We start from the raw sequence: 25,693 nt of genomic DNA, 5'->3' as shown, positions 1-25,693 counted from the left end.
ATGCTATAGAAAATCAGATAAGAACCGTGGAAAATGTTATTGGGTTGATGTTTTCTGTATAATGTTGAAAGATAAAGACCACATGATAAACACGCACAAATCGAATAAAATGCTTTGCAGAACATTTTATTATAATTCCATGTTTTTCTAATCTACCACAAAACACAACAGCACATCCACTAAATACAACTACATGGCAACAATACACTTCAGTGTCTTGATCCGAGATGACATAGTGCTTAAAGGCAAGTTTATAAACACAAGTCAAACACTGTATGCCAGACCAAACAAGGAAACGTGAAAAGATGCCTTCACATAATAGTGATTTTCATATAATGCACTTAGTCATGAAAAGTTGCACGTTACAGTACACAAACAAGTAAAACAAGCCTTTTTTGTGTAAAGGGTCCATTTTAATCATCATTTTTTCTTCACTCTTGGGTGTAGATGAATTTCATTATGCTTAACATCAAATGGTCAAATATTTCTTCTAAAGCAACAAAAAAGTAATATAATGCAATTTATCTCAGAGTTTGGAGTAGATAAAAGCACACGCATTTGTGGAGAAAATAGTGCAAGTACCACAATACCCAACACAAAAGTATATTACCACATGTATGCAGAACCACACAAAAAAAGCTAATTCTGATTTTTTTGTTTTTATCTTGGAGGTATATTTCGACCTGAAACAGGGATTTGAAATCATTATGGCTATAAATTATTGTCTTATGTTAATGAAGTAAAAGAAACATTGACAAATCTTCTCCTCTTCACTGCAGATACTGTATGCAACAAAAGGCACCGTTGCAACAAAAGGCATTGTTGTTGTTGTTGGATAAGGATGTGCTTGACTTCAAAGTGCTGCTAGAATGACTCTAAAACAATCGTTCAATATTTACTAACTTTCATATCATTGTAAACCTGTCTTATTTTCTTTCTTTCTTTCTTTCTTTCTTTCTTTCTTTCTTTCTTTCTTTCTTTCTTTCAAAGACAAATGTGTAAAGACAGTAAAAACAACCGCGTCTTTCATCTACAATACCGTAGTAGCTCTCAAATCTCATTTGGAGTTTGGAAACAACGTCAAACCACAATTCCACAAACCACAATTCCTTACACTGGACCTTTAAGAAAAGACATTTTGAGGGCCTTTGACAAAGCTGATTATGAGTCATTTAAATATCTTAAAGGCTTAAGTATTGTGAGTCATGATTTGAGGTATGCAAAAACGGAGAGACACGGCACATCCTCTGCGCATTCACTCAAATTACCACAAAAAGCTTTTCCCAGTTTCTTTTCATCTTTCAGTCAAAAACACAATGTCGCACTAACACTCTCATTTACGGTCATACATTATTTCACACCCACATTTACCCAGCATTACAACCAGAGTTTAATAAAAACTACACTTGATAATTGTGAGCGTATTGAGTTGTTTTTTTTTGTTGCATTGTTTTCATTAAAACTACACAGTGCCTCTGTACCAGGTAGAGCATAATGCTAAGGTTATGGGTGTTCAGGCGATACACTTTCTGATGAAGCTGTTTTGTATAAAAGTGTCAGCCAAATGCATAAACGTAAACATATTTTACACAAAAACAAAGACTAATTTTGTCCTGAAGAAAAAACTTGGTATCATGTTTCTAATTTTGTATCTTATTCAGTCTTGAAGAATAAACTTGGTATCGTTTCGATTGAATATACTCACGTCACTAACAACAGCACATCAACAAAACCGACCGAACAGCTCCCGCATTATCACAAAGTTACTGGCCACTTATGAGCTTGCCAATTTTCCCTTGCATTTGGCACTTGGTGAGTGTTAATTCTGTTGTTTTTCTGTTCACTGACTGACAGGCCCAAATAAGCATCCGAGAGGCCACAAAAACATTCCGAAAAAGTCTATTCAACGATAACATTTTGGTCTAAAACACTGGAACGTTTCAACACTGCACTAAGAATGGCACTTCAGTCGAACAATAAACACCACAGTAAGTGTTTTCAGCCTGTTTGAAATACAGACAAACAAGAGACACACACACATTTCACAACGGCACAGGGTTCATGATAGTCTCTGGTTGGGACGTCAGCTTCACTGAATGAAGGGTATCCTCTCCTTGTTATCCGTATCTCCCTCATGTTCTTCATCCTCCTCACCTGCCTCACTGGTCTCTGTGCTGTCATTGGCCATCTGAAAATAAATATTATATATTCAGATATGAGCAATATGGAATCCACAGGGAAGTAAGTGACAAATCTCTTTAATATATTTAATTGCAAAAATAATGAATGTCTTCAAACAGAAAGCCTGACCCCAGGCATAAAAACTCCACACCATTGACAGAGCCAATGCTGTTATGTTGGGCTGGTTGGGGGTTCCAAACTAACAGCACAATATTTCAATATCTGCAGTTCAACAAATGAAGACATTAAATGTAGATTTTATGAAGGAATGCTGTTGAAGGCCATTATTTCCATAGATTGTTTCCTTGGAGAACAGCATCATAAGGATGCGTCTCCATGGAAACCGATGTGATGATTTGATCCGATTCTTGGATTACTGTAATGTTTTGTCCCTACTATAGGTGAAAGGTGTAGTACTCAAACATGCTTTTGTGCTTCATATAGATTTCTTCTCTGTTGGTTTTTGGGCGTTGTCATCAATACACAAGATATTAGAAAACTCAAAGAATTACAGTACATTACGTAAACCAGTAGTTGATATTAACACTGTTTCACACACAATGTAATGTTTTTGCCTGTAGATGTGTTTTACAGAATACAGGTCTTAATGCAAAGGTTTTGGAGTGACTCACTCACCAAAGGCGTGGGAGACTTTTCCACATCCAAAATGAGCTTCCCGATGTTTCCTCTGTCATGGATTCTCTGCATGGCCTCCTTCACCTGCAAATGAACACAGCATGAATCAACACACCCCACGCATTGAAAAACATACGCCTCATTAAGCAAAATCCAGGTCTTGCTCTCACAATTGATTTGCAAGATCCATGTTGCCTTGTGTTGAGTTGATGCAGTGCCAATAACGGACTGAAGGGGGCAGCAGAGACAGAACACTAATGTGCACTACTGTTCAAAAGGAACTGATGTCGCTGCTGGATGATTTACTGCGTAATAGGTGCTGCACTTTGTCATTTTTTGGATTAAAAAAAGGATAGCTGTGAAATAATTATAGCCACATTAGAGGGGAATAGACACTTTTTCAAAGAAAAGTGCAGCTGCTTTTAAGTAAGTAAAAATGAGTTGTTTGTCTAAACCTTGACACATTCAAAGAATAAAAACAAATATACATCAAATATATTATATAAATTGAATGAATGCTAGTTCTATTTTAGGACTATTCATATTTGCATTATCGTCATGACAATGAAACTACTGTTATATTTACACATTACATATGCTCTGTGCATAAACTGAAAAAGTAAACAGGACCGTATGGTGCAATATGACAGTGTTATGAGTTTCTACAGGTTATGTGTGGGATGTATATGACCACATCTTTTAAAGTATGGTTAGCAGTATGAATCAGTAAATGACACAACAGCTGTTAGTCAGACCTTGAGAATAGGAACATGCCCACTGTTAACAGTGCTAAAACAAACTGGAAAGGATTCATAAAGCATGACACAGTAAATAAGCTTTTATTTGGCCCTGCAATCCTTTAAATTCTTTAACTACATCAATCCGGAGGTTTGAAATATAAATGATAAAAAATAGATCTTTCCAGAATATTACATAGAAAAGTGCTATAATTCTGTTAGTCTCATAATATATACTGTACAGAAAACACAATCCAGACTTACAGACTGAAGGAGGAACCAGTAAGCATCACTGCCAATGAAATGTACTAAAAAACGCTCGAAACACCTTTAGCAGTCCCATATGTGCTGGCAACCACTCATATCGTGCACAACCCACATTTTTATTTAAAAAGTATAAACTGATTTAACGGCAAGGACACTGGGGTTTGGTTTCTAATACATTTGCTGCTCTCTCCGTCATGAGTGACAGCTTTAGGTACAGACTTCAGTTCCACTTTCTCGTTTTTTCACCAAGCATGACCTCAGAACATCACTCATCCTAAAAAACAACACGGTTCATTTCTCAAGTACCTCCCTCAGATTCAGTGTCATTTCAAAGCTATTGCAAGTATGGAGGGCCTGATTGCTTGAATGAGTCCACCGCAGTGGTCATGTAGGAATGGAGACGATAAAAAGCATCAGTGAAAATGAAAATGGTCTCCCTCAGAGGCACAGAATACAGCACACATATCATCTCAAAGCCTCACAAATATGCTCAGCTTGTATGGCTCTAGCAAGCAGTCTTTTGGAAGCTGATCTAAGACCTCCTCTTCTATTCTCTCCTATCTGTACCACAAACCTTCGCATTATCAGACATCAGGTGACAACAGATCAGCATATAACAGTGACGGCAACCAAGAGTCTGTGAGCCCCGGGTGATACTAAAGCAAGGGAAGATTTGGATTTTTTAATCTAATAAAGAAAATACAGCAAACGTTAGGGTTGACAACAGAATAAAACAAGTAATTGTGGTTACAATGATTTGTAAATATGCAATTTTAACATTTTAAAACTAAGAACGTAGAGTTGATAATATGATCAGTCTGACCATTTTAAAACAAAGGAAAGTTTAGGTAGATAAATTAATTAAAGGGGTCAAATGACAGGGCTAAAACGAATATTATCGTTTGTTTTAGATGTAAGGTGTATACATTTAAGGTTCAAAAACGTTGTATTTTCCACATACCGTGCATGTTTGTATCTCCTCTTTGCCCCGCCTCTCTGAAACGCGCTGATTTTTTACGAAGCTCATCGCTCTGATAAGCGAGGTGTGCTATGATTGGCCAGTTAACCAGTACCTGGTTATCAATTCGAGCCCAAATCTGATACGGAAAATGAAGATGATCAAGCCGATACATCAACTTTGCCAGCGCGACTTGAGCAGGATGTAAAGGATTGGTAAGGTTTTATTTAAAAAGTATTATGTTAAATAGTTAAAAACTAGCTAACTGTTTTACCTTTTATATACGAGGTTATAAAGACTATAAACAAACAACCATATACATCATACAGAGTTTGTTTGAGATGGAAACAAGCATTCGTTTTTAGTTGTCTCATCTTTTGGCAGGGCAAACAAAGAGTCTTTCTTTTCGCAACGAAACACACAGCATCTCCGCGACATGGCTGCGACGATACAATGAGATTTACAGGTACGCCCACCTTACTTGCGTTTAGATTTGGGCGGTCTTAGTCAAGTCATGTTACGAAGTGACGTACATTCGCCGGGGTGTGGTTACACGAGGCGTTTCAGGCAGGTCTGGGTGAGCATTCGCTTTTAGATAGAATGCATCTTTTGTTCCGACACTTAAATTTTTGCAATTTTACGTGTCTAATACATGCATGGGCAACTTATAACACACCAAAGACACAGAAAAACGTGTATTCGCGCCATATGACCCCTTTAATTCAAAGGAAAACCTAAATAAAGACGCATTCTTGTTACTGTAATGCATACAAACATTGTCACTTATAACTGAAATTATACTATATAATGATGAAAACTCGTTCGTGCATGTGAATCAGCACTCTGAACTTTTCTGTCTTTAAGCATGAGACACTATGAGCCTGTATTAGTGTTTGCCCTGCTGTTCTGTACCAGGTGGCGTCTGGTGCTGTTACAAATTTGGAGCACAATTAATACCTATTAATTGAATACAATTAATAGTCATATTTTATAAACACAAACTGGCTCTGACTTTTTCAGGTTGGTTGTTCTGCTTTAATCGTTTTGATTTTAAAGGTCTGCATTACTCTATAAAGGAATAGTTTCTTCAAAAATAGATTTAGTCATCATTTACTCACACTCATTCAAACGCCAGAAACAAAACAGAGTTGTTTTGCGCTTTCTGTTTACAATGTTAGTAGATGTTGGTACAGTCTTAGTGTGATTGCCTGAAGGGATACAAAAAGGTTTCAGGACAAAAATGTGTGCATTATCCAATTCACTGGTCGTATGGCTTCATGACATGGAGTTATGGTTAATGCTTTTGCATCATTTTGAAGCTTGAGAAGATGTGGTCACAATCCACTCCCATTGTAATTTTTATACTGTAACTCAATCTTCACTTTTTTAGTCCTTGCCTTGAAAAATGTGGTCACCTCAACATTGAAGTGTTCTCAGGCCAAATTGTTACACGAATATTTAGGTTTATCAAAGTAAATAAGAGCTTTACATGTTCATCAAATAATGAGAATCAAAGTGTTCTCCGCAAACATCTTTTTTATAAAGAATCAAACGTTTCTTTCAACAGCTCAGTACAGCCTGTCCTCATGAGATCAGCACAGAAGAATCTTAAGGGCTTTCTGGAAGTCTGCGATTAGAAACAAATGAAAGTGTGCATGGACTCGTGAGACTTGGAGGTCTGCTGTTAATCCGTTTATGGAGGGCAGAATGATGTGAGGTCCCGTGAGGTCTTTGTCCCATGCTAACAAAAGGAAGTTTTGAGCCGAGGCAGCGACCGAGGGACATAAATACTCCAACTGTAGCTTTGATTCAGAGGCTGAAATACAGCAGATTGTACGTGACATCAAAAACCTACAATGTATTTTCAGAAGAGATAGGCTACTAATGGTGAACAGGCTAAATATTTTCTCTTTTAATCAAAATGACACTTTGCTTTAATAAAACATATCAAATGACTTTATTGTACTTGTAGAAAGGAAAACAAAAATAGGCAAATGAGACTTTATCTTATTATAAATTTGCAATGGAATAGAAATGTGATACAAGGCTCACACTGATCCAACAAACGGCAACACCAACAAGCGCCAACATTCTAAATTCCTATTGACACAAATAGGACATTTTGTTTAAATGTGATCATCAAACCGATCAACAAAAACTTTGGTCAAAAGGTTCTTTAATTTAACATTTGAAATCGAGCTCTTTGCTCTTTAGTTTAATTCGGCTTGATATGAATAATGATTGAAGTATTTTGCATGTTTGTGAACGTTGGATACAACTGTTAAATCCCTCTAAAAACATAATTTCTGCCTTGTAGTAGTTCCCCTTAAAATATTAAGATTTAAAGCGCAACATTAATGCAAGTTATGATATACAAATCTTCAAATATAAAAAACCTGCAGTATATAAAAAGAACAAATTTATTCTGAATTCAGTCCTTCAGCTCTAAAGATTCTCTGTCCTTCATCCACACAAACTCACTACATTCTGTACACTACACTTACTAGACAACATTAGCCATAATGGATGGTGAAAGCTCTTCACAACAGGCATACACACCACAGTACGTGTCCTGGAGTATAGTGATGTATTTACAGACAATTTGGGGGAGAAAACAGATTGAATAATGTAAAGGAAAAACATATCAGCGATGGGGGTAATACTAAATTGCAAACTGCTTAGTGACAACTTTAGAGTCTCCAGTATGAAGACAACAGCCGCATCAATCATTTCCCAACTATACTGCATGTAAGTGAGGAAACAACAAATAAACACTCTACCACTGTCAACATCGTAAAAGGGACAGATCACCCAAAAATAAAATGTACATAACCAACTAGTCAAATAAAAGCAAATTACAGTCGTCAGTATCTCGTGCCATATAATTCAATGCTTAAACGTGAATAATTTTAAAGTAAGGGTATCTATTTATTTATACATTACGTAACTGTCTGAGCGTCTTATTTATTCATTTATATGCTTACGTATGTCATTTTAGTTATTTTTTTGTGATCTGATTGTTAAGGTTATCATTCCACTAGGCACAGCTAGTTCCTTTGCATATAAAAATGCTATTGTTTTTGGACAAATATGTATTCCTTTTAAATTCTCTTTCATTACTTAATTAAAGAAAGACCAAACATCTGCTATTTTACATTTGAATACTTCATAGAATAAGTATTACTTACAACCATGTCGCTCTATCACATGCAGTGTGAAAAGTGCTTTAGGTGTACAGCTGTGAACATCTGAATAACATTTTGTTTAAATGCAATCTTTTTCTCATGCAGGGATGTTCAAACAAATCACAATCTTTCTCTGTTTTTGTCTTGTTTCCCAATCTATACATCATTAAAACAAGACCATGTTCACTTGAGAAAGGAAAGCATTTATGTCTTGATTGCAGGGAAAGTGTTTGTAAAATTCATGCTTAAAACAACCATCTTGTTTTAAGAATGTTTGGATAATTGTATTGGAAAACAAGACAAAAACAGCATGACTTTTTTGAATTCAATAAAACAGCCCTTTATTTTGCATCGTTGGCTTTGACACTCGTGTACAACGATTAAGGCGTTTTGTTTTTAATACATCACACTCAGCCATGCGATATGAGGGACTAATTGGCCAGAGCCCACCGGCACAGACTAATTAAACAAACGTCCAGAATCTCTGAATCTGTGCTCTGCGGTTACTTTCCACAAGTCTCAGGTCAGTGCTGATCTTAATGCCTTTGTATGTGAAGCAAAGCGACTGCCAAGTCACAATTCTCACAGGTCACCAAACAACAACAGCAGTGCAGACCCCTGGTTACCATGACAACAGCGCAATGCACGCACATGCGATTGAGATAAAAATGTCAGTGGTTCCTTTGTCAGGCACAGCATAGAGCGGCCAATGAGGTTTGTCGTGGTCAAAGATGTGAGACTCGACGCTACGGCTCACACGAACATTGAATGGAGCTCTTTACCATCAAAGGATCCCAAAGAATGGATGATGCAATTAGTTCAATTACATGGTTGATTGTCATTTTTTGTCAAATATAATTACGTTTTTAAAAGGTTTTGTGAGATACACATATAGAAATCTTTATCATAAGAGATGTGATTACTGAATGTGCATGACATACACCACACAGCACCCTGCAGGCTATCATCAGTCATACTAAACTACAAACAAAATGAATATGAGCCTGCTGAGAGCTCGGAATCCTTCCAGATGCTCAATTTCGCATGAAGAAAGTCATCTTCATATCATGCCAAAGGAAAAGCAGGGAGACAGCAGCTTTAACTGTAAACAAATAATGAGATTCTGTTCCCTACGGCAGCTCCCTGCGCAGACGTTACCGCTGCCTGTCCTCAGGTCACTTATTTGTCACCCCTGTTTTTATTACAAAAACATTTCTGCCTCATACTTTGCATCCCTCTATTTCTTTTTCTCGCCTCCTTTTTTATTTTGACCTGACCTTACAACCATTTTCTTTGAATCGTTTTAAATCCTCTTCTCCTGTTACTGTACTGACTGTTTTTTGTGGGAATTGTGAGCTCAGTCAGGTGGTTGGGACCACACAAATGTTTATACGAGCAAAGGGAGCGTTGTAATCACCTGACAGTCGATAAAGAGTCTAACTGCATTACACCGTCCTGACATAAAATGTAATATTTAGGTCCACTGTGTAATTTTTTGGAGGAGTGGCCCACCCAGTCAGAGCCAAGAAAATTATTTTAAATATTATTAAATATTATTTTTTTACCTTAATTCTAAATTTCAATTGTATAAATTAAATAAAAACATTTGAATTGTTTGTTTATTAATAATAATATCCAAATATTATTAAGAATGTGCTCACGTGGCGTCAGTTACGTTACGGCCGTTACGCTGCGAGCAATATCGCTGTCTGCAGATTCTCTTTCAATGATCATGTAAACACGGCTAAACAAACAGCTATCCATGTGGCAATTTAAAAAAAAAACATGTCTAGACAATGACGCTGAAGAAACACACACTGAGGCACCTGGAAATGAAGGTGAAATACACACAATAGCATCCAATGAGTCGAGTGCTAATGGCAGCATTTGTGCTTCAGCCTCCACTATTACTTCACTCAGCCGGCTTCCGAATTAGTAAATCAAATTTGTCCACCTCCAGATCTGTCCATGATAGAAGAACAGAAAATATCAGATTACCGTAATTGATGAAAAGCCACGCTCCGTCAGTTCTTATTGGTATGAACAGTTTAAATGGATTGAATATAGCAATACAAAAGATGCCATATTTTGTAAAGCATCCAGACATTTTCCAGAAGTGCACACCGAGTTTACTTTCACAAGAGCGGGTTATAAAAATTGGAAATGCCACTGACAGGCCTGTAACAAACATGAGTCTAGTAAACCGCATGGCAGAAGGCCATCCACCACAAAGCCGTGGGACCGTGTTAAATCAACTCCATGGTGATGCCGTTTCATTTGTAGAGCAAAGTTAAACATATTCTTGTGCCACAATGGGACAGAACACCAGTCCATCAATTTTCTTAAAAATTACTCTGGTTGAAAGGGAGATGCAAATTATTCCGGCCCAACCAGGCCCACCTATCATCTACTTTCTGTATCCGCCTCTGAGCCAAACTTTGTTTTATAAATAGTAGTGTTTATTTAAAAGCAGCCTAAGATCAATGTATTATTAATCAGAGATGCGCAAATTAGCTATAAGGTCACGAAAGCTAATATTAAAAACTAATGATCCACTGACATCACGCTTAAAAGGGTCATATGGCGCGAATACGTGTTTTTATGTGTCTTTGGTGTGTTATAAGCTGCCCATGCATGTATTAGACACGTAAAATTGCAAAAATTAAAGTGTCAGAACAAAAGATGCATTCTATCTAAAAGCGAATGCTCACCCAGACCTACCTGAAATGCCTCGTGTAACCACCCCCCCACAAATCTACGTCAGTTCGTAGTATGTTTTGACTAAGACCACCAAAATGTATACGCAAGTAAGATGGGCGTACCTGTCAGCAGTGTTGGGTAAGTTACTCTCAAAAAGTAATTAATTACTAGTTACTAATTACATATTCAATAGTGTAATTAGATTACTGTACAAATTACTCTCTCCAAAAAGTATTTAGTTACTTATTACTACTTACTTTCTATATCCTATATCAACCTTGATTAGTTAAGTGATTCAAGGATAGGCATGAAAGGGCTCTTTTAATTCATTTAAATAAATAATATTAAACCACATAAAGTACTCTTATTAACTGACCAAAGTATTACAAATGTGAGAATTATACATTAAAGCACAGATTTTAAAGTTAGACTTTGAATTTTCATGTCAATTCCACTATTGCACACACATATATTACACAAAGTATTGTTTAATTACATCAAAAGTAACTGTAATTAAATTACAGAAAAAATTAGAGTAATCCCTTACTTTACTTTATCAAGGGAAAAGTAATTAAATTACAGTAACTAATTACTTAGTAACTAGTTACACCCAACACTGCCTGTCAGTACAATTGCTTTGGATCCTGATGTTCTACAGTAGCCCTAAACGGTCAAACTGTTCTACAGAATGCGTTTCTTAAAGACGTTATCTCCTGCAAAGAAGCAAAAACGCAACGACGTCTTTGTCCTGTGAGAGCCGGCGTAGTGCTTCGAAAGGGAGGGGTGAGCGGTGGAATGAGCCATTGGTTGCAATTCACAACCACAACCTGAGAAATGAGTCTCAGTCTCAAACATCACACCTACAAATCACTGGCTGAACTTCTGATACGTAAGGCACACAAAATTGGGAGTTTGAAGCTGTAATCTCACAGGTTGAATTTACGATTTAGTAGGGACTTTGACCTTTCATTTTCAAACTTTGATTGGTGGCTTTACATGTCAGTCAGATGGTCTCTTGTGCAGTCTATGGCCAATGAAAGCTGCTATGGAGATTCCAGACTTCAGTCCAAAGGTCTGGCTACATGAGACTAATATAAATAAATGGTCATATAAATAATATAGATAGAATGTAAATAAATAGTGTTCATTAAGTTTTGAAATGATCCAGTTTTCAAGTTCGATTCGTATCCATTTCTCCCATGTTCCTCCTAAATAAAACACAGCTGAGAATTCAATCAGGTCTGCTGAACTATAAAAGAGAAACCCCTTAGCAAAAACAAACTAGATGCCTCAGAAGGCAGCACAATGTTGTTGCTCACGTGTAAGGACAAGTAGGGAGAACCACTATCCTTCTGACGCATGTGTGTGGTCAGCGCTCTGTAGCTGGCAAACAGAACTACAGGTGTGTGCCGCATAACAAGCTGTCAATTATTTTCAATTAGTGTTTACAAGAACACACAATTAAGGGCTCAGCATACCACATTCGAAATCGAAAAACGACCATCTGTGACCTGATTTCGAACAAAATCTGGTCCAAACGACAATTCGTTTCACTAGTTCGCAGCAGCAAACCAAACAGAACTCTCCGCGAAAGTTCGTGACATCACACTGTATGAACACCAACAGAGACTTCAATAAAAACGTTTACAAAGAGTATCAAAAAGCCTAAAATACAGATTTTTGTAGTGAAACAGAATAAATCAAATAATGCATTTCTAAAACAAGTAAAGCGTGTGATCATGTCTAACAAAACAACCATGCTCTTTCTCAGGCACTTTTGCATGTTTACAGCGCTAAAACATACACTAGCAACAGTGAACAATGTGCACTTATGCTGGCGGCCATCAAATTAATCTCCAAAGTCACAAAACCCAAATGATTTTTTATTATAAACCCAAAAACAAAAAATATTTAATATTCACAAACTCAAGAGTCTGGCGCATTTACAGCTGACACGACCAAATCAGTGATTATATAAACAGCGCTATAAACACAAGAAACAGCTGCAAGAAAACATCAAAAACGTGTGAAAGCGGTGGAGTGAATCACAGTATTCAAAGGAAAAAAGCCAGCTTTGACAAAAACATATAGTATTCATACCATCTGTAGTGTATAATGAAAGCTTTATAAAATGCACAGTCAATCAAATAGGGCTGTCACGATTATTAAATAATTTGCGATTGTTTGACCTCATCGCGATGGTTTCAGATCATCGCAATTATTGCACATCTCTATAGAAGACCCTAGGGGGAGCTGTAGTGTATCTGCATATTGCATATTTTAGTGTATATATTGTTACTAAAGCATGGTAATACTTGTAAAATGTACCACCACAACACAATCACTTAAAAAAAAAAAACTAAAACATATACAAATTACCTGCAGTACAATTTAATATTATTTAAGCAAATCTAAGTGTGAAAACCAGTCTACCAAAATTTCACTAACACACAAGTAAAATTTTATTGTAGTCTTGCAAGTGAGAAAAAAACAGACTAGAAGCTTTTCTATGACTGATAGTATTTTAATGGTGGCTTCAATTCACACCTGATCAATTTACTTAATTCACAAGTATTTGGCAGTTGTATTATCGACAGGTAAAAGCCTAAACTTTAAATATATGATGACCCAATTTTTTCCGATGTATTTCCAAGAAAAAAACATAGTCTTGTATTCAGAACAATATGGTCGTTTCAATCGCTGAATCAAAAATGAATGAGAATTAAATGTCAAAGCTCAAAAACAGACAATTAATCGCCATAATCGTCAAAGCCCTAAAACAGACAATTAATCGTCATAATCGCAATGATTTATTAAACAATTAATCGTCAATCAAATTTCATAATCGTGACAGCCCTACAATCAAACAGTCAGTCAGTCAGTCAGTCAGACATATTTATTTATTTATAGAGCACATTTACTGTACAAAATTTAAGCATATTTGCTCAAAAAAAAAAAAAAGAAACCACCACCTACAGCAGCTACTGTACCGTAAACTGGATTGGTGTGTTTTACTCAGTTTAATCAAACAGAAATTCATCCGTTACTTCCTCAACAGTGCAACAATCACTCACGTGCTAACGTGAACTCTCAGTTATGAGACTGTGACTATGGAATGTGAACTATGTAAAACGCTGCTGATTGCTGCTCACAGACTGTGCCGCTCTGATGGGTTTTTATGGAGGTGGGGGTCTCTGGCAGTGTAGGAAGAACAGAACGACATAACCAGCTGTAATCAAAGCAAAGAGACCGACAGCCCACACACAGCAGATGATTACATATAGGAACACATACCTTTCTAGATACTTTCAATGGAATTTTCTGTGGAAAGTCACGAAGAAGCAGCATCAACAGTCAATTGTTTTAACATTAAAGATATTTTATTTGATTACGTGAGAAGGACTAATTAGAAGCTTTAATATATGGATTTGCTCCGACTGTGACCCTGCCAACTCAAAGTAGACAATGCATTCACGTGCGGCATACAGGATTTCAGGATTAGTACAATTTATAGAATTATGTTACTAATAACAGAGATATATTAGCTTTTTATATCCACAAGACTGTAGGATAAATGAAATCAGCAAACCTTTCCCTTTTGTTCATTTGCAATCTAATCGATTGTCTGATGTTGGGATGAAGCGTGTTGTAAGCTGGCAATAAATTGATGGCTCAGCCACAATAGCACATTAGTGAATGAAGTAAAAAACTATATACAGTCCGTATACACAGTACCGTGGCCAAAACGTATATCCTTCCTCTCCAAGTATAAAAAGTTAATGTACTGTAACAACATTACTCGCTCTACTGTAGCACACAACTCCTTCACTCACTCCCCATTTAAAATGAGAACCGTGCTTATAAAGCAAAGGCTCCACACACTTGAAATAAACCAAATAACCAACAGGGTATTTCACATCTTTACCAGCTACAAACAGGTAACGTTATGTATAGATAAGTATATTTATATCATAATGTAATATAAGTTATATCGTTAAACACATACAACAAATATATGTAATTGCGTTATTTTACATGTGTTTCACATACTAACAATAAAGTACTTTTTCTCTTTCTTCCCCAAGACACATTTTATCCTTAATTTTATCCTTAAGGACGGTCTAGCGCCCCCGTAAATGCACAGGCGCAGCGCGAAAGGACCTCTAGTTAAGGACCCGCGAGACTCCGCCTGTTTTTAGCCCCTGGCTTTTCTTGGGCTCTCACTAAATCCTTGGTGTTTCGAGTCTGACGTCATCACGCAACAGTGCGCAACAGTGTTTTTTAGGCGATTTTAACAATCAAATGTAGTTTAGATGGTTAGAGTAAGGTTAGGGTTAGGGTGTGGGTTAGGGTAAAGGTTTCGTAAGACTTGAAACACCAAAGATTTAGTCAAAACCAACAAGCCACGCCCACGGATCTGATGACGTCAGACTCGAAACACCAAGGATTTAGTGAGAGCCGGCTCTTGCCGTAGCCACAGAACGCTGGACCCGGAAGACGAGACACAACAAAACAACCAGTAGCACAAACCGGCAGACAAGATGACAAATAGCTGACAACACAACACAATGATAAAACTAAACTTGTATTCAGATAAGTAAATAAAGATGCTGTAAAACAATGGCTGTGTGTTCATGTATGACAACCAGAGCGATAGCGCAAATCCCTGTGTGCACCCGAGATAGCGGCTAAAACTGTAAATGTGTGAAACGACATGTGAAGAATTGAATAGAGGTTGGAGTATAAGTGCCCTCCTAGCCGGTGTTGTATCAAAATCCGACTCCCCGTGAGATTACCCCTGTTCCCTATCGAGAGCGCTCTCTCGACATTGCGGAAGCTTCCGCATATGGGAACTCCTCCCTTCTCACCTCTCCTGAAGTCTTATTGGATAACGGCAGTGAAACTGGCCAATTGTCATGCTCGCAACCGAATGTAATTACTGGCAACCCGAGACAGTATAAATACAGTGCACAGCGACAATACCTCAGAATCTTCTCTTTCATGCTGCCATCGTTGATATCGTCAGAAGCTTCTTCATCCGATGGCCGCCTTCTGTTGTCTTTGCGCGGGTCCCATTGACCCGCAGGATATGCACGAGCATTGCATCACCTGCCTGGGCCTGGCTGACGCTGAGGCGGCGTTTGATTGCACGCACTGTGCTGACCTGCCGGCGCGTGTCTTGAGGACTCGCAGGAACGTTGCTCAAGGATTATACGGGTCGAGGCCCACTGCCGCCAAAGGGCTGCTGGTGGGCCCACCCATGCCACGTGGTGGCGGCGGCGGCGGCGGCGGTGGTGGTGGCGGCGACGACGACGACGACCCGGCTCAGGGCCGCCGTCCTCTGCCGTCGCCTCGTTCCCTGGTCATTTTCACTGAGGAGAGCCTTCGTCCCCCTCCCGCCGTTGTGGATGCCATTTCCTTCGGAAAAGGAAAAAATAAATGTCCATCTCGGCCTCGGTGAAGGACTGGGCGGAGTCGGAGCAGGACCGCACCGACTCAGAGAGCACCCCAGACCTCCAGGAGGAGTTTGTGAGGGTGCTGGAAAAGGCCGTTAAGGAGCTTGACCTTAGCTGGAGCGCCCCCGAGGAGCCAGCTAAAAGTAAGCTCGATTCCTGGTACTTTCAAGCGGGCCACCGCCAGGCTGCACCGAAGAGGAGTACTCCTTTTTTCCCTGATGTGCACGAGCACGTGGTTAAGTCGTGGACGGCCCCTCAATTGGCGCGAGTCCACGCTGCCACACAGGCTATGTTCGCCCACGTGGACGGGCCAGAGGCCCACGGTTATACCCGCATGCCGCCCGTGGAGGAGATCCTCGCTGCACATCTGTGCCCCTCCTCCTCTTCGCTGAGCGCGGGACAAGGTCTGCCATCGAAGCTGTGCAGGTTTACCGCCCACCTCGCCGACAAGGCATACACCTCTGCCGGGGAAGCAGCCTCCGCGCTGCACTCAATGGCGGTTCTACAGGTCTTTCAGGCGAAGATCCTGCAGGCGCTGGATGGGGCGCCTTGGATGCGGACGCTGTGAAGGACCTGAGGGCGGCGACGGACTTCTCGCTGATGGCGACGAAGCACACCGCACAGGCTATCGGCAGGTCGATGGGCTTCATGGTCGTCCTTCACTGCCATTTGTGGCTGACGCTGGCGGACCTCAAGGACGCTGACCGGAAGTCGCTGCTCAACGCTCCCATTACTCCCTCTGGTCTCTTCGGGGATGTCGTGGAGTCGGTGTCGGAATGCTTCGCGGAGGCGCAGAAACGCACAAAAGCCATAAGCCACGTGCTTCCTCGCCGTTCGTTGCAGCCGGCGCCGAGAGCGAGATCCTCGTCTGCTTCGCGCTCTTCCCACAGGCCGGCTAAGCAGCCCGCTGCCGCGGCTTCGGCTCCCCGAGACCCTGGGCCGGACGTCCGGCCTAAGCAGTGGTCTGCCCCAGCTAGGAAGAAGTATGGGCAGAAAGAGAGGTCATCGAGGCAATAGCGGATTGTCTTCGGATGCCAAGCCGCCTTCCTGACGGGTCTGCACAGAGGAGGGGAGAGTTCGTGAGCGGACCGGTGCTCAAGCGGCGCCGTTTGCATCTTGTTTCCCCCGCTGTTGCGGGCGATTGTTGCAATGCTCAAAATGTTGTGTGTGTAAATGTATTAAAAGCCCTTACCTCCTCACAAAAGGAGCTCTCTCCCCTTCACTCACACCACACTGTGTCCCCTGCCCTGCCACGGTGCAGCGTGAAGCCACAGTTAGAATACGCTATAACCGGCATCCCCTCACCCACGGTAGCTCCCGTGGGCGAGCAGCGGCCGGAGCCTCACGCGCTTCACATTCCCCTGCCAGTGCAATTAGCCTCGCGAGGGCAGAGCGCGTCTCCGGAATATCAGCAAGCTGTATCGCCCGAGGTAATTCGGCCGCTATGCATGTTTCTGAATGCATGGAAAGCCATTCCGGGTATCTCTCCGTGGCTGCTAAATGTGATAGAACATGGGTATTCCCTTCAGTTCAGACGCAGGCCCCCCCGCTTCAGCGGAGTTGTCCCGTCACTCACATTGCCGTGCAACGCTCCGGTGCTGAGACAGGAGATTCACAGCCTACCTCCAAGCGAGGTAGAGTGCGGTTTCTACAGCCGGTATTTTGTGGTGCCCAAGAGAGATGGCGGACTCCGTCCTATTTTGGATTTGAGACCCATCAACCGAGCACTTCACAAGAGGGCGTTCAGAATGATTACGCTAAAACAGATCCTGGTGCAAGTTCGTCCCGGGGACTGGTTTGCGTCCGTGGATCTGAAGGATGCATATTTTCACGTTCAGATAGCCCAGAGCCACCGGCGCTTCCTGCGGTTCGCGTTTGACGGAGCGGCGTACCAGTTTGCTGTGCTGCCGCTCAGACTGGCATTGGCTCCACGCACGTTCTCAAAATGCGGTTCTTTCCCCTCTCAGAGCGAGTGGTATGCGTATTCTGAACTATCTGGACGACTGGCTGCTTCTAGCCCATTCACGAGATGTGCTTGTAAGTCATACGCAGACACCGCTTCGTCACTTGTCATCCCTGGGGCTGCGGGTGAACGTGCCGAAGAGCAGGCTTCTGCCGAGTCGGTCCATAACATATCTAGGGGTATGTTTTGACTCAGTGGAGATGCGCGCCCACCTCTCTCATGAGCACTTGGAGTCCATCTCCGCCGCACTGCGCGCCTTCAGCCTGGACCGGTCCGTTCCGCTGAGGGTATTTCAGCGACTTCTGGGACTGATGGAGTCAGCATCACCAGTTTGCAACCTGGGTCGTTTGCACATGCGTCCTCTGCAGCTGTGGCTAAAGACTCAAGTTCCGCGGAGAGCATGGTCCTCGGGTCGTGCGCGCGTGCGGATAACTTACAGATGCCTCAGCGCTTTGGAACCGTGGCGCGACTTGAGCATGTTCAGCCAGGGCGTTCCCCTGGGGCTTGTGACAACGCGCACGGTGGTAACGACGGATGCGTCTTCCTCGGGCTGGGGTGCAGTGTGCGAAGGCAGGCCGGCGTCGGGTCTGTGGTCGCCGTCTCTGAGCAGTTGGCACATAAATCGGCTGGAGCTGATGGCGGTGTTCTTAGCTCTGCAGACTTTTCGGCCTCAGCTGATGCAGCGTCATGTACTGATTCGCACCGACAACACGTCCGTGGTTTCGTACATCAATCGCCAAGGAGGGGTCCACTCCAGAGCCCTTTTCAAGTTGGCTGCGAGGCTGCTGCTGTGGGCAGACCAGCACCTGCTTTCCATCAGGGCAGTGCATATCCCCGGTCATTTGAACTGCAGAGCGGATATGCTCTCGAGGGGAGGTCTTTCCCAAGGGGAATGGAGACTTCACCCCGACTCAGTACGGATGATCTGGGATCGCTTCGGGAAGGCGGAGGTGGATCTGTTCGCGACGAGCGAGAACGCACACTGTCCGCTGTTCTTCTCGCTGCCGCGCTCCCCCAGGGAGACGGACGCTCTGACGACGCGCTGGCCGGACGCCCGGCTTTACACTTTTCCTCCGGTGAAGATTCTGCCCCTTGTGCTGTGCAAGATCAGAGAGGAGAGAGCGTCGGTGATCCTCGTTGCTCCGTTTTGGCCGAATCAGCCGTGGTTCCCGGACCTGAGAGAGTTACTGGTGTCCTCTCCGTGGCGGATTCCCCTCAGGGGAGACCTGTTATCTCAGGCGAACGGCTCGATTTGGCACCCCAACCCGGATTTGTGGAGCCTCCATGCCTGGCCGCTTCAGGGGTCTTAGAACCCCTCCCTCAGAGAGTGCGCCTCCCTCGGGCGCCTTCCACTAGATGCTTATATGCTCTGAAATGGGATGTATTTAAGAAGTGGTGTATTGAGTGGGTATAGACCCGGTGTCATGTCCCGTGTCTGATGTTTTATGCTTTCTACAATACAGGATGGATAATGGTGGCCTCCCGTCCACGCTGAAGGTTTATGTGGCTGCTATCGCCTCGTTTCGTTACCCGGTTGATGGGCAATCGATCGGTAGGCATGCACTGGTGGTCAGATTTCCCTCGCGATCTCCTTCAGTACCTCCATGGGATTTGTCTCTGGTGCTGAGGGCTCTCTCTCTGCCCCCGTTCGAGCCGTTGGAAGCTGTTTCTATAAGGGAGATCTCTCTTAAAGCCGTTCTCCTTCTCGCTCTTGCTTCGGCAAAACGCATAGGGGATTTATGTGCGCTTTCTATCGGCGCGGATTTCATTCGTTTTGGGGCCGGCGACTGCAGCGTCACTCTACGGCCGAAAGCAGGTTATGTGCCTAAGTTCCTGTCTACCCCGTTCAGAGAGCAGGTTATTTCGTATTTCATGTACGGCTGTCTTGCTACTCTCACGGCGGGATTGTATACAGTTCCCATATTCGGAAGCTTCCGCAATGTCGAGAGACCGCTCTCGATAGGGAACGTCTCCGGTTACTGTCGTAACCTCGGTTCCCTGAGAAGCAGGAACGAGACATTGCGCTAGCCGCCGTGTTCGTCGCGTGTCAGCCTTGGAGGCGTTCTATCGCAGATTCTGAGGTATTGTCACTGTGCACTGTATTTATACTATCTCGGGTCGCCAGTAATTACATTCGGTTGCGAGCGTGACAATTGGCCAGTTTCACTGGCGTTATCCAATAAGACTTCAGGAGAGGTGAGAAGGAAGGAGTTCCCATATGCGGAAGCTTCCGCAATGTCTCGTTCCCGCTTCTCAGTGAACCGATTTATCATGATCATTTTACCCAATCTTACTGGTGATGCAGAAATACTGTGTACTGTCATTTACTGAATGCTTTTGATGTGTTATTATCGTTAATAAAAGCATAATGTTTTTCCAGTCATATCTTGTTCGAGCCATTTATTTGTAAGCAGTTTTTATCTGTTTTATCTGTGTAAATTTTAAATCCTCATCTTCTAGCAGCGTTACAATGTAGGGATCACATTCAACAGTACTTCTTGTATTATTTCATAGTAAAGTTAACAGAAATAAACATTTTATAGTAATAAACGGGAACACTAAAATAACAGTATAATGTCAAACAACAGTATTATATTGTGCAAATGATATTTTCTATAGCACAGTACTGTAATGTGTTTACTCTTTTACAGTAATAAGCTGTTGTTGCAGATTACGGTAGGTTGTAAAATGACACTATGTGCTGGCAAATCTAGCTGCCAGTTGTTTACTGTAATTTAACAGGGAAATGTTTTGCAGTGAATGTTGGCACAATCATATTTGAATTATCTATTTGAATAATCTATTTTAATTTATTTAATCATTATTTTAATAATCTACCAAAATCTTTGTGAACATTTAAGCACATTTTTACATCAAAACATTGTTAAGATTGAAGAAATATTTTAGTGACCCCAAACATTTGAATTGTGCATAACACAGGCATCAACACAATATTAAGGTTTTTTGTGTATGCTCTTTCCTTATTTTTTTAGCGTATCTTTATTTATTTCCAAGAAAATATCTTCAATTATTATCATATAGAAGAAAACCTATACAAAGCCATAGCCTCTTACCTCCTCAAGAGCCCATAAGGAATCTACAATAGGTTTAATCTTCTTCTGCTCATAGAGGGACAGAAGTTTCTGTACAGCTGTCTTAACCTGCCTCCATCCGCCCTGCTTGAATAGAAGGTTCAGGAAAGAGAATCCAGCCATGACCTTATTCTCCTCGTAGAGTTTGATAGGGTTCACCTTCTCGACTTGCCACCACTGAGACACGAAGAGCAAAAAAACATTGCTTTTTTATTGTTTTTATAGCAAACAGAGCCCCACACCCCACAACAACACGAAACACATTGAAAGGAAAAACATTTATACTTTGAAACTTTGTAACTTGAAAAGATATGCAGCAGCACTTACAGATTTGGCAAAGCTGAAGAAACTTCTGGTCTCTCCTGTCACCATGTTTGATGAACCTGGAGGTATGTTCAAACACACACACGCACACAAATTTGTTATGAGTAGAGCTCAAGGTAATAAGCTTATTAATTTATATTGATATGCTTCATTAATAATATGTTAGTGCTTGTTTATTTTCTAAGATGAGTGAATGTAGAACAATAGTAATGAAAAGCTTTTTTTTTAAGTTCTTGTTCAGATTGCCATTCAAAACCTCTTTCTTACAGTATATTGTGACTCACGATATTGTGAGAAATGTCTCACAGGTGATTTTGTGTCCATACAATGGTAATCAATAGAGGCCAATGTTGTTTGGTTACCAACATTCTTCATAATAATCTTATATCAATAATCTTATTTTGTGTTCTGAAGAAGTCCTACAGGTTTGGAATAACATGAGGGTGAGTAAATGATGAAAGAATCTTAATTTTGGGTGCACTTAATGTGATTTGGTGATATTTTAGAGTTAATAACTTGCAATGATTATAATAAAATGACCAGCATACTACCAACCATACAGGATGTAGGTTCCCATTGGCTTGAGCAAAGCCAGACCTTTTCCAGTATTCTCTCCACACAAACAGTCCAATACAATATCTACTCCTTCTGGAGATATCCTACAGGAGAAAAGAAAAGTTGTCAGCCCAATTTTTACCCAATGTCCTGGCAACTTCTGCTTACAAACTTAAACAACAGCTTTACTATTTAAAATCAGGCTTTTTAAAAATCTAGCTAAAAATAGGTTTCAAGTACAACTAGAGGGAATGACCGCCTACAAGCTTCTTCTCCCGTGATGCCTGGGTTCCTGTCTATTGAGGGACCACCTTGAGACCAATTTATTTTGCTCTGCCGCTGATCCTGAGAGGAATGCGGAACCATAGTATAAAGAATTTTAATCTCTTCTCCAATACTCCTTTCACATGAATTTCTTTTAACAAAATGTTTAATTCACGTTACATGAAAAAGTACTAATTTAGTCCGACAGTGTTACAAACTCTCAGTACCACTTTGTACCAATGTTGTTACTTCTAATTTGCTGTGAGTAACCGTTCAGAACCGGCATGCCGTTTCACGTGTTTATGTCTTTGGCTGATCAACTCTCCAACAGAGCCGGTCCCTCTCTCTACACAGGAACACTTCACTTTCCCATCTGCCGGGTGTTGCTATGGGGACCGGAACCAAGCGGTTTTAGAGGAAGCATCTAGTGACGTCTGCTTTCTCAGACCTGCTCTCTATTACTCACTCTTTGATTTCCATCGTTCTAATGACTACAGATGCTCATGAGCAGTCCTGCTCACAGACACATCTGTCTTTTCTGGTCCTACATCTAGTTAATGTCAAAACCAGCATGAATGCTTTTCAATCCTTACTTTTTAACTTCTGGAACATAGTCAATGTTTCTGTCAAAGAGATGTGTCACGGAATGCTTTATGGCTTCGTGTTTGAAGGGAGAGGCGGTTCCAAACACAGTGACGTTGGGGACGGTGGAACACAGCTGAGCAACAGCTTGACCCTAAGAGTAAAAAATAAAAGATTTATTAGCAAATTTTAAACAACCTGAAATTAAATACAGACTAATGCCTGGGCAAAATACCTATGATTTTAAGATTTATAGCGATGAAAAACACAAACTTCAATAAGACGTATATAAAATGATTTTTGTTTGACTGCTTCAAAGTCTTCTTCACTAATCCCTGAAAGCAACACAGACTTACCACCCCACCTCCTGCTGAGTGTACTAACACAGACATTCCCTCCCTGAGATTGGCCACTTCAAACAACATCATGTACGCAGCCACAAAGTTCATGGAGAAAGCAGCAGCCTCTGGGAACGTCATGTTGTCTGGGATCTTATACACCAAATCCAATGGTGTGCACACGACCTCAGCCCAGGCATTGTAGTTCACAAAGGCCATAACTCGGTCACCTATCTGCAACGAGACAAAACTATTTCCTTATACGCTGTACTTATCAATTTACATGTGGTTGTGTTTACAGTATTTTACCAGTTATCACAGCATATTCGATTTGGCATCACACTGTGCCATTGGATCATAAACATGGTCCTGGATTACACCGCTGATGATGTATCAGAAATATTATTGTACTGTAAATGCTACTAGGCTTTTTTCCAACTTAACATGCTTAACAACTTTACATAACAAACTTATTTTCTAGACCTTGTTACGAAGAAGTACTAACCTCTTATCTTATCTTTTCTGTCAAATAATAAAATGCCATTTTTTTACCTAAAGCATGAAACGATGTAGATTTGAATGTAGATTAACAGTTTTGTATTAACCTCTATTTCTGTCTGCATAATATCTTATTATCAGCATCAAAAACATTAATAAACATACCTCAAACCCTTTGGTGTTTCCCCCCATTGCTTCCACAATCCCAGAACACTCAAATCCCGGCACAAGGGGGGTTTTAGGAGGATTATCAATATTTCCTTGACGCACCATTAGATCCAGAAAGTTCAAGCCGCTGTTGAATTAAAAATCAGCATCCAGATCTAAGTAAATGTCAAGCAGTCTATGTACATTACATATAGTGAAAAGCTCTGCAGATATATATATATATATATATATATATATATTGCAGATATATATAAATATATATATTTTTCACAATAATGTTAACACAATATTAACATGAAGTTAAAATGAACAATATTTTCACAGCATTTATTAATCCTGGTGTCTGTTAGTGTCTATATTCTACTAAAACAGTAGGCTATATTTAACATTATTAGCAATAGTATATAATTGATCATAAACGATAGTATATAACATAAATTACCATTAATTGAGATTAATGAATTAAATCTTTATTAATTATTCAACAAATAAATCGAAAAACGGTCAAGCTGATCAAAAGCCAACAAGATTAAAGCTCACTGCTTCTCCATCTAAATTCTTCACATCATATTAAATATATTAAATAAAACGTGATTTACAATACTTAAAGCGTCACAGAGTAAACATTCAAGCTTTTGCGGCTTTTAAATCTCTGCAATGCATGAAGATGTCCAAGAGAAACCAGCGCAGGTGCGCACATACAATGCGCAGGCTATTTCTAAATATTTTTTCTAACGTTTACATTACGCTTGACAGGGTCTGCATACAGCATTTATCTGTAATACAGTCTTTTAAAATCTATAATGTGTACATGAGGTGAAGACACCTGTTAATCTCGCCTCCTCCTGCTGCAACGTGTTGCTGCTCTATCTCCTCAACCAACGCATCATCCATCACGCATCAATGGTATGACACAATTTAACACGAAAATATTTACCATGCTTTCACGCGAATTTTGACTTCTCCTTCCTGAGGCTCTGGCATGGGTTTCTTGGTGACTTTGAGTTTGTTTATACCACCAAAGCCTGTCAGAACCACAGCTCGCATTTCTTTTGAATCCACGGAAGAAATGAGATTCTCCGGCTCCATTTTGTCTATCATTTGTTCAGTTTCTTCCACAACCTCCGTTCCTTCTTGTGCCATGTTGGATGATGATGTCAAGAGCCCGAAGATCTGCTGAAGACCCCCTGGTAACTGCGGTCTGTTCAGACTCAGAGGTCCATCCTACAGTGATGTCTGATGATCCCCCAAACGAATCGGTTCTTTTAAACGATTCGTTCGAACCTATTTGATCGCTGAGGAAAGCGGCATACGTATCTAGGTCTAACATAACGTGATATGGCATTTTCATTTCGCTACAAGTACATGAGACTTTAAAAAACAACGCAAACAAAAAAATCACCAGGTTTTAAAGGGTTCGTTGAAACGAACGAGCTAAATCATTTAAATAAATCGCACACCTTACCTGACCCATAAAGCAAGCGTCAGTTACGGTACGGTAGACCACGTGAGAGAAGTAAAAATTTACTTTGGTACTTTAAATAAGAAAAAACCCACCTGCATTAAGCAGGAAAGATGCCAAAAATGCAACTAGTGGGTACCTGTAGCACGTTTGTGAGTTACCTCAAAAACGACACCTGGTGGTGAAAACAGAAACTGTTTCTCGTTTCCCGAGATTATGCTTGTAGAGAACTATAAAATTTAGACCTTTATGAACTTTTAACTAGCTGTTGAAACACTATTCAAACATAAGACATAAAGACGTTTATATAAATAAATAATATATATA

General features: G+C 40.7%; 1 protein-coding gene across 1 annotated transcript; it reads right to left on the bottom strand.

Moving 5' to 3' along the window:
• Positions 1-116: 116 nt before the first annotated feature.
• Positions 117-25,181, bottom strand: vat1l (vesicle amine transport 1-like). The gene is made up of 9 exons (XM_057347192.1): positions 24,842-25,181; positions 23,902-24,031; positions 23,257-23,472; positions 22,912-23,054; positions 22,055-22,158; positions 21,503-21,558; positions 21,158-21,352; positions 2,818-2,901; positions 117-2,188 (listed from the first exon to the last, which is right to left on the bottom strand). Exons 1-9 carry the CDS (start codon positions 25,045-25,047, stop codon positions 2,090-2,092), a joined length of 1,233 nt encoding a protein of 410 aa, XP_057203175.1. The 5' UTR covers positions 25,048-25,181; the 3' UTR covers positions 117-2,089.
• Positions 25,182-25,693: the final 512 nt, after the last annotated feature.

The sequence above is a fragment of the Triplophysa rosa genome, linkage group LG1, assembly GCF_024868665.1.
Source record: "Triplophysa rosa linkage group LG1, Trosa_1v2, whole genome shotgun sequence".
Classification (NCBI taxonomy): domain Eukaryota; kingdom Metazoa; phylum Chordata; class Actinopteri; order Cypriniformes; family Nemacheilidae; genus Triplophysa; species Triplophysa rosa.
Note: the sequence above shows the minus strand (reverse complement) of the source record. Positions and strands in the feature narration are given on the sequence as shown.

Excerpts from the sequence above, each read along its gene's own strand:
- vat1l (XM_057347192.1), bottom strand. The coding sequence starts at position 25,047 with ATGGCACAAGAAGGAACGGAGGTTGTGGAAGAAACTGAACAAATGATA. Across the intron at positions 21,559-22,054 it reads GGGAACCTACATCCTGTATG|GTTCATCAAACATGGTGACA; the intron begins GTTGGTAGTATG and ends ACATACCTCCAG. Across the intron at positions 21,353-21,502 it reads TCTTCAGCTTTGCCAAATCT|TGGTGGCAAGTCGAGAAGGT; the intron begins GTAAGTGCTGCT and ends TTCGTGTCTCAG.